The following is a 14,104-nucleotide window of genomic DNA, read 5'->3' as shown; positions in this document are numbered from 1 at the left end:
GTGGGGAGGGGACCATCTCCCAGTAATCTTCTGATGACCGACTATTTGAGCAAGATGGCAGATGTGTTTCAGCTTGATAGGCATTTGTCTTGTGTCAAACTGAAGTAAATTTTGTGTATCACAAGTGGTGATAAGTGATGAGGATAAAGAAAGGGAACATATGCTCAGAGGCTGAAGCACTGAAGAGTCTTGGGCCCCCAGTGGGATCCACTAAAGTGAAGCGTGGGGAGGAAAGAAGGTCTGAGGCATGGGGAGCATAGTTAATATTGAGATAAGATGGGGTTCATTAATATAGGCGGTTTCTTGCTTTCATTAAACCCTCAGGCAGGCTGGACAATATGGCTGGGATGTCTGTGCTGAGTGTGGTGTCCTCTTTCCCCTACATTAGAATGTGCTTGTGAATGGAAGCTTCCTCAAGCTGCTGAACGTGGTGTGTCAGGTGCACCCTGAATTAGATGTCATCTATGGTGGGGTTCGAGGCTTCATCTCCAAGAAGCCTGAACAGCGTCCAGACCCCATGACGCTGATTCAGGTGAGCAGTCCAGATTGGCTCCATAGTCTCTCCACACAAATAAGCAATGGCCACGTTAACACCACCCTATACCGAAAACCCACCGACCGCTACGCCTACCTTCATGCCTCCAGCTTCCACCCCGGACACACCACACGATCCATCGTCTACAGCCAAGCGCTGAGGTACAACCGCATCTGCTCCAACCCCTCAGACAGAGACCAACACCTACAAGATCTTCACCAAGCATTCGCAAAACTACGATACCCACACAAGGAAATAAAGAAATCAACAGAGCCAGACGTGTACCCAGAAGCCTCCTGCTACAAGACAGGCCCAAAAAAGAAACCAACAGAACTCCACTGGCCATCACCTATAGTCCTCAGCTTAAACCTCTCCAACGCATCATCAGTGATCTACAACCCATCCTGGACAATGATCCCTCACTTTCACAGACCTTGGGAGGCAGGCCAGTCCTCGCCCACAGACAACCTGCCAACCTTAAGCATATTCTCACCAGCAACCACGCACCGCACCATAACAACTCTAACTCAGGAACCAACCCATGCAACAAACCTCGATGCCAACTCTGCCCACATATCTACACCAGCAACACCATCACAGGACCTAACCAGATCAGCTACAACAACACTGGCTTATTCACCTGCATGCCCACCAATGTTATATATGCCATCATGTGCCAGCAATGCCCCTCTGCTATGTACATTGGCCAAACTGGACAGTCACTACGCAAGAGGATAAATGGACACAAGTCAGATATCAGGAATGGCAATATACAAAAACCTGTAGGAGAACACTTCAACCTTCCTGGCCATACAATAGCAGATGTAAAGGTAGCCATCTTACAGCAAAAAAACTTCAGGACCAGACTCCAAAGAGAAACTGCTGAGCTCCAGTTCATTTGCAAATTTGACACCATCAGATCAGGATTAAACAAAGACTGTGAATGGCTATGCAACTACAGAAGCAGTTTCTCCTCCCTTGGTGTTCACACCTCAACTGCTAGCAGAGCACCTCACCCTCCCTGATTGAACTAACCTCGTTATCTCCATCCTGATTTATACCTGCCTCTGGAGATTTCCATTACTTGCGTCTGATGAAGTGGGCATTCACCCACGAAAGCTTATGCTCCAATACTTCTGTTAGTCTTAAAGGTGCCACAGGACCCTCTGTTGCTCTCCACACCTAGTGCACAAACTCTGGGCTACTTCAGGGAGGGATGAGCTTTCTTCTCAGCAGAAAATTCAGCCAGTTAGGACCCTCCAGAAGAGGCCGCGCAGTCTCCTCTTGTATTGTGGAATGGAGCATTCCATAGTCACACATTTAATTCCATGTAGAATTACTTAGCAAATCTTTCTGTTTTTTAGGGGAAACACATGGCTGGGGATTTTATGGCTCATAGGGGTCTGACATCTGAATAAGATAAAAACTTTTTTTTAACATCTAGTCTGATGGTTTGAATCTCATTCAGGTCAGTAGTGACTAAAAATCATTAGTAATAATAATTCTGTGACTTTGTATGACATCTTCAATCCAAGGATTTCAAAGCACTTTACAAAAATGGGTCAGTATTATCTCTGTTTTACAGATGAGGAAACTGAGGCACAAGGAAGTTAAATGGCTTGCCTACTTTCACACAGCAAGTCAGTGGCAGAGTTGAGAATAATAATCCAGCTCTTCTGATTCCCAGTCCTATTCTATAATCACCTGACAGTACTGCTCCCTTGTCCAACTGATGGGTGTCAGATAAGCTGTCTGAAACATGCCGGGGGATCTCAGTTCAGATCATCACAAAACCCCCACTACCCCAGTTGAACTTAATAGGACCCCTTTTGGAGCCTTCAAGATTAAGCTATATAAATACAAGATATTATATTATTTATTAACACATATTGCCAGAAACTTTATATAACTGGCTATTTTCAAAGGCCTGTAATTTCTACAAGTGACAGCAGGTGGCGATGTCCCCCTTGCTGGGACAGGAGAGTCATACAATCAGACCTGTTTCAGAGTAGCAGCTGTGTTAGTCTGCATCCACAAAAAGAAGGTGATCTGGATAAAAAAAGTTTTCACGACCAGGCTGCTACTACTAACCTGGCTGCATTCCTTAGTGGCTAAGCAGAATATTAGCCAGTTAGCCTCTGCAACACTGTATATGTGGCTTTGAATAAGTGTGCTGGGATCTAGACAAGGTATTAGGAGCCCTAGTGTACAACCTGGGTGCACTTGGAACAGCTGGTTGCACTGAAGATGGGAGAGGTGGTGAGAGCCACAGAGAACTGTTCACTGTGCATACAGATCTTGGTGACCAACACAGACTGGGATGAGAGTGAATAGCAAAGACGACATGTGTTTGCAGTAGAATATGGTATCAAAAATAGACAAAGCTGTTTTGGGTTGCATGTGCAAAAGCACCGCAGCTTACAGCAAGAAAATGCTAGTTCCTCGCTGCATGGAATCAGGAATAAAAAAAAATTATTAAAGCTAATGTTAAAATTATCTAATACATGGGTTAAAGAAAGAGTTTATATACATCTGGGTATAATGCTTAAATTATCCAAAAGTAGAAAGTTTGGTTTAAAAAGTCATAAAATACAGATGGTACATAATCTGCAATATCCCAAATTAAGGCTGATAAATTTAATAATACAGTTTAAATATTAGCATCCAAATATTCAGGTACATCACTCATAAAAAGTTATACTAAAAGTAGCTTGTGGAAAGCAAATATAGTAATGAGTGTAGACTGTCCCTCAGTAATTGAGAATATAGGATGGGTTGTCCCTCAGTAAATACAATCCATCAGAGAAGTACTTCAGTTACTTTCCTGACTTCACTGCTCAATGGCACTCTAGCTCATTTCTCCTAGAATATTGCATTCAGGTCTGGACCCCTTGGGACCAGTAAGACATTGTCAGACTGTAGGGAGTTCAGAGAAGGGCAATAAAAATGATCAGGCACCTGGAGGAAGGGATTGACTTAGGAGGGTAGATCCAAAGAACTAAATATTTATCATTTGATCAAACAATGACTTGTGGGGTGGGGACTTGAGAATCATATATAAATATTTGAAGGATAAAGAACAAGGAGACAGAAGAATTATTTAGGGTTGTTCCAATGGAGTCTAAGTAGGAAGAACGGGATGAACCCGAGTAAAGGAAAATTTAGCCTGAAAATCAGAACAAAGGGCTCCATTAGATGCTCAGATACCACAATAATGAGCACAGTATAAATACCTAGAGAGACACCAGACTGCAGAATAGTCTCCCTAGGGAAGTTTTATCTTTGTTTCTCTGCTTCTGCTAGAATTACTTGGATGAGCGCAAGTTGAGACTCTGGGATTTCTTTAGAAACATGGACAAAAACGGAAGTATGAAGATCCCTGTGGCAGAATTCCGGAAAGCCATGATGCAGGTGTGCTTCAGAAACATTTTTTCTCATAATTTTCTCAGGGCAGGGTATTGTTATGAGGAAGCTCACACTGCTGATGCCCCCAGATGGTGCTGGTTGAGTCCTGCTGAGAGGAAGCTCACACCACTAGGCTAACTCCACATGTGCCATGAGAAACACCCCTGAATGAGGCCCAAAGGAAATGCCACGAGACCTAATATCTGATGTGGATGGCAAAATAGCCATGGATCCATTCTGGACAGGGCCGGCTCCAGGCACCAGCTTACCAAGCAGGTGCTTGGGGCGGCCACTTCAGAGAGGGGCGGCACGTCCAGCTGTTCAGCGGCAATTCGGCGGACGGCCCCTCACTCCCGCTCGGAGCGAAGGACCTCCCGCCGAATTGCCGCCGCAGATCGCGATTGCGGCTTTTTGTTTTGTTTTGTTTTGTTTGGCTGCTTGGGGCGGCCAAAACCCTGGAGCCGGCCCTGATTCTGGAATAACATTAACCATGTAAAATCCCAGTATTCCAACTCCCACCTATCCTGGTTCCTCCAGGGTCTTAAAAGAAACATAGATGATGAAAGGAGACTAATTGTGTGAAATATGTCTATTGGATTTTATGGAGGATCTCTGCTCAGTGCTATGGGAAAAAGCCAAGCCACTCCAGTCCCTGCCAACACATCTTGAGAAAAAATTCCCTCCTTGGCTCTAACTATGGTGCCTGTGAGAAAGCGTCCACAGTTCAATGTTTGATCCTATTTACACCTGACAAACAAGGGGTGCAAAAAACAACTGCATTTTTTCTTGAATCCTCGGTAAGTGGATTCTGCCACCTGGTGAAATTCTTCCCTCCCTTTCTAATTGCTCCAGGCTATTCACCTAGTTATTAAATAGTGAACGCTTCCCATGCTGGTAAAAAGAGTTCTGTGTGCAAAGAAGCCAGGCTGTCTGGCACCACTTGTATTTCAGCCACTGGGAGCCACAAAAGGGGAGATAATCACAAGTCTCCTTTCTCCCTTCTCCAACCAGCAATCAAGAATTCCACTAGATCGAGCCCAGATTGGAGAACTGGTGCACAAATTGGACTGGCACCGGACAGGAATGGTGGATTACAGGTGAGTGAAGCATCTCCTGCACTTGCTTTCTCTCTCATTTTCTTCTTTTCTTTATTTGTCTCAGTTCTGATTGACACTGAATAAACCTATACTAGTTCGCTCTGGAGGGGAGGACACAGCTGGGGCACATGGCGTTGGTCATTCAGGGATCCATCTCACATGATACAGACTGCATTTTTGAGTAGCCTAGAGGTGAGATTACCAGCTGTATGCGTAGCAACCCTTTTGATCCAGGCCAGAAGTTCTATATTTTTCTGCACTCTTCTCATATACCACAAAATCCCTCATGTTTCCCAAACCTGCTGTGAAATGGCATGAATCTCACAGCGGAATGGCATTTTCACTGCTGCACATGTTGTTGTGTGACAGTTATGGACTCTCCAGGTATCATCTCAGCATCACCCTCCACTCTGAAACCCAGGAGAAGATTCCAGAAAGGCAGCAAATCTCTGCTTTCAGACCCTCTATTCCATCCTGAGACCTCCATTTCTTTGCTTCCTTCTATGATCCTTCTTCTTAGGGGTCCCGGTCTTCCGCACAAACCTACTTTCAAACCTCAGTGCCTTCCATAATTTTGAATAAATATCAGCCTATAGCAGTAGTGTGGAAGTTCTGAGAGTCTAAGTGGTCAGACACTCCAAGGCTGTTAGGAGCTGCAGGCCAAGCCACTTGTCCTGGGAATGGAAATTGCCCCTAGATTTGTAGTCTCAGATGCGACTGATGATCTCAAAGCTAATTTTGCCTCCATATCCTCACCCTTCAAATACCACCATGGATTTTAAATATTTCATATTGAAGCCTACATTTAAGATCTGAAGCACATGGGTCAGTTTTGCAAATGTTAATCTATTTCTATCCAGGTGGGTCTATTTCATGTGCCATAGTGTTACTGTCACACATGTAGCCAAGAGATGGGACAGGTCTAACTTTGATGTCCAGGTTGCTCCCACCTCAGACAATTTTTTCATGGCCTTCTCAGTGTCTTTCAGGCATCTAGGAGGAGGGAGGAGGTTCATTAAACTGGTTTTAAATCCTGATTTCTCTTATTTCACCTTTTAAATCAGTTATTTAAAAGAGAAGCAGCCAGCACAGAAGCCTAAAGAAGAGGAGGAGGAGGAACCTTAGGAGAGAAGCCAGGAGGCAGGTCAGCTGGTGAAAGGTGGAAGGATAAGTGCTGGAAAGAAGCTAAAACAAAGTGACCCATGGCTTGGAAAAGCAGAGGAATGTGGGACTTCTGATAGTCAAGGCTAGTGAATCTAGAAAATAAAGTTTACATTCCCCTACATGTCTGGGACAGGTTTGTGAAGGTTGTAGTATAGTCCTGTTGACCAAGGAGAGAGAAGATAGCTCCATGAGAGGCCAAGTATCAGCGCAACTTGCTCCACAATCTGGGAGTGCTGCACTTATTTGCAGAGAAGGAGAAGGAGGAGGGCTGTAATGGGGGAGTCCTGTGGAGTTATATGCTACTATTGCCCCCTTTCTGGAGCAGTGTGGTCGAGGTCTAAATGAAGTCCTGTGCAAACACCACCAGACAGATCTTAGCAGCCTTGATATAGGGACCTTGAAGGCAGGAGGAGAATTAAAGAGGGGAGCAGCCACACTTAATGCTGCCAAAAGGATTAAGAGGAATAAGGGTTTAAACAAATATATCCAGGGGGAGAGAAATACTAGAAAGGCAGGAGTGGGATGAAATCCATGACAGACCTAAAATTGCTGGGATACTGAATTGCTTTTTAAAATCTTTAACAAGAAAAATAAAGAGGTCTGACAATTACTAATAAGTAATGGAGAACTTTTAAATATGATAAACAGGTAATACCTTGGAAAATATGAACAGGTACAAATTAGAAGATCCAGATGAAATGTACTTTAGGATGTTTGGAGAATTGCTAAAAATTGACTGTGCTGCTAACAAACTGTGCTGTACTAGAGGATTGGAAAAAAGCTATGGGGGAATCAATTGTCAAAAAAAGAAAGAAGCATGATCCTGGCAATTACTATCTGGTAAGTCTTAACTTCTGCCCCCACCAAAATTCCCATCCAAAAACTCCATTGACTTACAGTTAAGGTTACTCAAGTGTATTTCCTCACAACAATGCAAACTCTTACAAGCAATGAAGCCGGAAACTAAGACAACAGTCACACTCAACACAAGACCGATCTCCAAGCATTAGATCACTATCATCATAATTCTGTTACTTTTCCAGAATTTACCTCTGTGTTCTCAATCTCTCTCTCCTCCAATACATTTTGTCCTTTCTCTTACTGGTATCTTTATCCCGAGCAGATGCTTTTGTCTGACCTGAGAGCTTCTCTGCTGCCATCAACTCTCCCCCAGATCCTAGTTTAAATAATCCCTTCAAATCTTGTTATGTGGAGGCAATGGGTTGAATACTGGGAAGATGAAATATAAGGACACTGGAATTGAAGCTAGGGATTTCTGTGTGTGCACACTGAGTGGGCTGAATAGTGGAGGGATGATGAGGGGAGAGGAAATTAATGTTTAATTAAAAAGAACGTAAGAATGGCCATACTGGATTAGACCAATGGTCCGTCAGCCCAGTATCTTGCCTTCCCACAGCAGCCAATGCCAGGTGCTTCAGAGGGAATGAACAAAACAGGGCAATTATCGAGTGATCCATCTCCTGTTGTCCACTCCCACCTTCTGGCAGTCAGAGGCAAGGGACACCCAGAGCGTTGCATCCCTGACCATCTTGGCTAATACCCATTGGTGGACCTATCCTCCATGAATTTATCTAATTCTTTTTAAAACCCAGTTAGTTTTGGCCTTCACAACATCCCCTGACAATGAGTACTACAAGTTGATGGTGCGTTGTGTGAAAAAGTACTTCCTTTTGTTTGTTTTTAGCCTGCTGCCTATTCATTTTGTCGGGTGACCGCTGGTTCTTGTGTTACAACAAGCTTGTAGCTAATGAACTGAAAGCCCCATCTCACCAGATGTCTCTGCTTATATTTGGTATCCCTTTCTCCCTTCCTTTGTTTGTCTTTGATTTGCAAGATCATATGCTCTTCAGGACAGGGACTGAGACTTCCTCTGTATTTGGAAAGCACCAGCCACATGGTGGATGCTACTACAAACTAAATAATTAATAATATTAGAGAGACACTTGAGGGAAATCAGAAATAAGCATGATTAGGGGCTGGAGGAGTTGATTTATGAAGAAAGATTAAAAGCTAAATAGGTAGTTTGGCTAATATATGACTAAGGTAGACATGATGACAGTCTACAAGTAACTGTGGGGTGCAAACGCTGAGAGAGAGGAATTATGTAGGGTTCTCCAAGGGGGTATAACTTAGAGTTGTGGGATAAAGGTAAAGAAACACCATTATGTTGTTAGAGGTGAATGTTTATAGCCACTATCCAGGGAGGTCACTATTACATAGTGGGCATATAACAAGGAACTAAGAGTTTGGTAAACAGAAAATAAAGATAATCTTGCATTCACCCCAACCATGGTGTCCTGGGCTTCTGTAATTTCTACAACCACCACCATGCCGCCTACTAAACTTTTTAAAGAGAGTTAGATGTAGTGCTTGAAACTACATCAGCCCCTGACAGCCCTTACTACTGTTTGTAGTTTTACAACATTTTTTCTATTTCCTCTGTTGCTATGTGAAAGATCCACTCAAATGACAAGGCAAACTGACTAACTAAGGATCCAATCCTTCAAGCAGTTACTGCCAGGCCTAGTTCAAGATAGCATGAGTAGGACCACTGAAATCAGCGGACCTGATCCTCTGTTGCCCTACACTTTTATTATTATTCATCATCATCATCATAGTGCCAGAAAGTCCCAGTCATGAACCAGGACCCCACTGTGTTAGGTGCTGTACAAACACAGAACAAAAAGACAGTCCCTAACCCAAAGAGTTTACAATCTATGTAGTAATTTACACCAATACAAACTGAATGCAAAGTTGGGGAGGTGTTAGAATGAGAGCATGGTGATTTACTAGTATGTTACACCCACTTCACGTTCAGTTTGCACAGGTGTAAATTATTACATAGATACAGGGCAGCAGAGAACCAGACCCTATGGTACTACTCAGCAGTAATCACTAGGCCTGGCAGTAAATGCCTGCAGGCTCAGGCCCTGATTGACTATACAGGGAATCAGTGAAATTGACTGTACCCATAGTGCAGTCAAATGCACAAAATACACAATCTGAAATCACAGAGAAATTATTTATTTTACTCTTTCATTTCTAGGAATTTTACGGGTCACTTATAAATAAAACTAGTTTAAACCAGGGATCAGCACCATCATGTTGCGCGACGGACACTTGACAAAATTACCGGACTTAGTGACGGACATTGGCGGGGGTTATGTCATTCAGTCATTCAACCCGTAAAATAACGCACATAATTTTCCACACTGAAAAAAAACAGTAACCTAGCTAGCTAGCTAATAATAATAATAATTAATAATAAATTAATTGAGATTTTTAGCTGAAAGGTGCTGTACAAGTGCAAAGTATTATTATTTAAAATAAGCAATTACTCTTCTCTAGCCTGTGACTTCAAGATCTGTTTCAAGGCATCAAGAGCCTGGATGTGTACAATGTATAATTCGTTACATAAATTATTTTATTACTGGATTAATTGCCTAGTTACTTGGCTTTCTTTCTGCAATGACACAATAGTGATGAATTGTTTGTTAGAAATACATATACTTCGTGGCAGAGGAAGGGGACAGCTAGAAAAATACAATTGCTAGCTTTTAAGATTTAATATTCTGTGTTCAAAAGATGTTAGCAGTTTATCTAAAATTGCCAATATCAAAAGACTCTGAGTTCAAAAGAAGCTACCCTGTTTAGTACAGTGCAGGCTTCTGAAAGCTTACCTAGAACAGGGTTCTGATTGCAGATGAAGTGGTGAGCTGTATTAGAAAAGAAAAAAGCCTTAATGGAGATGTGGTGTGTGGCACCCTAGCCATACAATAATACAAATAATAAATAATAATAATCCCGGAAACCAGCCTGCTAATGATTTTACTCATGTTGAATTAAATGGAACTACACAAATGAGTAAAATTACTCATGAGTAAATGTTGGCAAGATTGGGCCCAAAGATTTTCTAGTGAAAATCTGCATTCCTGAGTTTTTGGGTGGGAACCATGAAACCAATGAAAGTTAACATGACTGGTGAAACTTTGGAGCCCAGCATCAGAAATTGCAAACCAATTTCCACTTGGTTTTTAAGGCTGGACAAGGAAAAGAATTTCACTGTTGAATGTTAACCGTTAACCAAAATAAAATTGAATGTGTATAGTCTAAAGTTGCCCTTGGGTTATTGAATCATTATTTACAACTGAGCAGAAATTGGTTTCCATTGAGTTCACTTAGGACCTGATCCAAAGTCCACTAAAATCAATGGGTAACCTTCCATAAATTTCAAGGGGCTTTGGGTCAGGCTCTAAGTGCTGAAGACAATTCTTAGTGCTATAGCATCTGCCAGCAGCAAACTTAGACATACCAGACTCTTTACAGGTGATGTGCTTCCGTTTCCTTATTTTAACAATGCAATGACATTCTAACTTATTTTCTGGTTTAAAAATCAATTAAAACATTTTTTAAAATGCATATTTAGCATTAATCCCATCCAAACCCCACTATCCAACTGAGCTTCATGAAGAAATGTGTGACTAAATCTGCACAATCCTCATGCTACATTCACCTCGGGCAGCTCCCCGTTCCTGCTGTTGCTGGTGGAGGTGCAGCCAGGCAGCTCTGCAGGCATGTTGCCTCCGTCTGCAGGTGCCGCCTCCCACACCCAGCTCCCGTGGCCACGGTTCCCGGCCAATTGGCTGGGAGCCGCAGAGTCAGTGCTCGGGGAGGGGGGACGGAGGCAGCGTGCAGAGCCACCTGGCTACGCCTCCGCCAGCAACAGCAGGTACAGGGAGCCGCTTGTGGGGAGCCGCCCGAGGTGAGCGCCCCCCACGGACCTCAAAATTTTTACCATGGACACTTGTGTCCATTTACGGACACGTTGCCGACCCCTGGTTAAAACTGTTTCAGAAGGAGGTGTGGTTTTTATTTCTATTTTTTAAAATGATGATGTTTCTTCTAAAAAGGAAACTATATGGTGCAGGAAACATTTCCTAAGGGTGAGATTTCAGATTATGGCGTAGTCTCCTTGCCAAGAGAAGGCCCAGGTCCATCACTTGGGTTATTTAGAACTAGGTCTGAATTAAGCTCTAGAACAGAATAGTCTTCAGGGAAGAATCTGGCTCTGCCCGCACTAGGATAGACTAGATGGGACATGATAGATCATTTACATATCTAACTTTTCTGAGCAAAGATGATCCTCAGGACTATGATGGGGCAATATTTGTGGGCCGACTGAACTACAGGAAGTGGGAAGGGGGTTTACCACAATTTCTGCTAGTTTCTTGCATTTGTGGCCCTCCCCTGCCCACCGGGGGGATGGAGTCTTTAGGACAGTTTTACCAGCTTTCATTTTCTTATGGCTTCTCTGCATTAAATTAAATTTTGAGCTCCACATTACAAGTTTATCCAATGCACGAAAACTTCCACAGAAAATTGTCTGGGTGCAAAGTGTGTCCAGTAGGAGCAGGTTGAAATCACTGCCCATGCTCTGATATCATTACACTGCTTATCCAGAGCGACTTTCACTTACAGTTAGCTACCTGCTACAGAGACTATCCATACTAGAGCTGTGTGGATAACTAACTGATTTGTCAGTCTGGTGAGTAAACCAGAAAAAAAAATCATTTTGTAGTGACCCAAAACATTTTTTTGTAAACAAAATAATTTTTTAAAAATTCAGTTTGAACCCCAAATAAAAGGTTTTATTTTCAAGTGTTTTTTTTAACTTTTAACAAATTTTTAATAAAATTCTAAACAAAACATTGTTTCAAATCAAAAAGTAAAAACATTTTTGGACTTTTGGGGGATTCTTTTTTAACTGAAACAAGTCAGCCAGTTCAATACAAATTCACAAAATGTTTTGGTTAATCAGAGTCTGCCTTTGGTGAAAAAAAGTTTCATCTGAAAAATGTCGCCCAGCTCCAGTCCAGACAGAATCCCACAGCTCTTGCCTGTGCCTCCACACTGCACTGCACAGAGAGCATAGGCTGCAGTACACTGACCCTCTCAGATGTCTGGGGGCAGTAGCCTCTGCAAGATCTTGACAGTGTATGATTCAAAGGAAGCCAAAGCATGAGAACACGAATCCAAGATAGTGTTTTGGGCTCATCAGTATCTAGAGCAGGGGTAGGCAACCTATGGCACGTGTGCCGAAGGCAGCACGCGAGCTGATTTTCAGTGGCACTCACACTGCCTGGGTCCTGGCCAGCGGTCCAGGGGGCTCTGCATTTTAATTTAATTTTAAATGAAGCTTCTTAAACATTTTTAAAACCTTATTTACTTTACATACAACAATAGTTTAGTTATATATTATAGACTTATTGAAAGAGACCTTCTAAAAACGTTAAACTGTATTACTGGCACGCGAAACCTTAAATTAGAGTGAATAAATGAAGACTCGGCACACCACTTCTGAAAGGTTGCCGACCCCTGATCTAGAGCCGCCTGCCTTTGCCAGAAAAGAGAATGGACCCAGGCAATAGGGAGCAGCAAGTTGCCCTTAACTGTAGGGCTCTGCATCCTGAGGGAGCAGGTGGATGTCTGCAACCACAGTAACCTTCTGTTTACTTTCCATTTTCTCTGTCCCCCCCTCTTCACTATCTCTTGCTGCATAGGAGCCTGGTGGACACACAGAAGCAGATGGTACAAGACCAGCGGTGGCAGCTAAAGAGGGAAGAGTCACGGCAGAAGAAGGAGAAGCACAAGAGTGAGCGAGTGCTGCAGACTTTCAAGAGTGCCGTGGAAATGGTCACATCACGCAGTTCCCTGGTGATGTGTTCTGGCCAGAAGCCACTGGCACTGCCCAAGTCTGACCCTGCCCACTTCTCAACCACTTCTCTCAGCTCATGGTGCCAACCAGCCATCACCGGGGAATCCACAAGCAGCCAGAACTCTGCTGAGCCAGCATTCAATGAGCAAAAGAGCCCCTCCAACCATCAGCTGTCCCAGAGTGAACCACATTCAGCCTCATGGGGCATGTCAACCTCTGACCTGGAAGTGAAATTTTACTCCCAGCCCAACCTCAGCATCTCAGAAGCCCAAACCCACTCCCAGTACAGCATAGCAACCTCCGACCTGGAAACATACTCCAAGGCCCAGTCTAGTGACAATGCCACTTCTTACAGGGTGATGCCACGGGAGACCAGAAGTTCTGCTCACGAGTCCCACTACTTGGCCAGGAACTGCCATGCTGCCTCATCACCACAGAAGCATGGGCACAGTGCTAAGTCATCCAAATGACAAGACTGAGGTGATGGGAAATGACCAGCCCAACAAGGGATCAGGGAAGTGGTGATGGGGGTCTCAGAGGGTGATAGTACATAGGGATGTGTGTGGTTTATTTCCAGGTAACAAACCCATCCACTTTCTTCTATCCTCTTTTCACTGCAGTTCATCTGTGCTGTGCTACAGAAATGCCCTACCTAGCCAAATGCAAGCTACTAAAATTCACACCTCTCACATACACTCAGGTGAGGGGAAATAATACCCAGCAGCATAAGGGACAGTGGGACTCCACATTCTAGCTCACAGTCACCTGGAAGCTGAAGTGATGACAAAACAAAGGTGAACCTGGTGTTCAGGCCGTCAGATACCACCACAGTGATGAACACAGTGTAAATGCTTTGATGAACAAGTTAGATGGAATAGGTAAGCATGCTTCACTATCTCAAGTGCTGGGTCAGCTGTTGGTACCCTGGGTTTGCTCCCCTAGTTAGGGTGTTGTACCTGACAGTGCCTTGGGTTACAGTGCTCCCTGGGTTAGAGTGCTGGATGGGTAGGAGTGTCCTGGGTGTGCTCCCCTTGAATGCTAGGTGATTTCAAGTGGATATGATTGTTGGTTGGGATGTGGGTGCCCTGCATGTGCTCATTTAGTGGGAATGAGGAGGTGCTCTCCTTGCTCCCCGATTAAGGAGAGGGATTCTTCACTCCTACTAGA

General features: G+C 43.6%; 1 protein-coding gene across 1 annotated transcript in view; it reads left to right on the top strand.

Moving 5' to 3' along the window:
* Positions 1-13,407, top strand: part of LRRC74A (leucine rich repeat containing 74A) — a 28,671-nt gene extending 15,264 nt beyond the window's left edge. The window contains exons 10-13 of the mRNA XM_065404347.1: positions 389-532; positions 3,839-3,946; positions 4,952-5,037; positions 12,783-13,407. Of these exons, the coding sequence (XP_065260419.1) occupies positions 389-532; positions 3,839-3,946; positions 4,952-5,037; positions 12,783-13,407 (963 nt within the window). The remainder of the gene's footprint in view (positions 1-388; positions 533-3,838; positions 3,947-4,951; positions 5,038-12,782) is intronic.
* The last annotated feature ends 697 nt before the right edge of the window (positions 13,408-14,104 follow it).

This window comes from Emys orbicularis, chromosome 4 (genome assembly GCF_028017835.1).
Source record: "Emys orbicularis isolate rEmyOrb1 chromosome 4, rEmyOrb1.hap1, whole genome shotgun sequence".
Lineage (NCBI taxonomy): Eukaryota > Metazoa > Chordata > Testudines > Emydidae > Emys > Emys orbicularis.
Note: the sequence above shows the minus strand (reverse complement) of the source record. Positions and strands in the feature narration are given on the sequence as shown.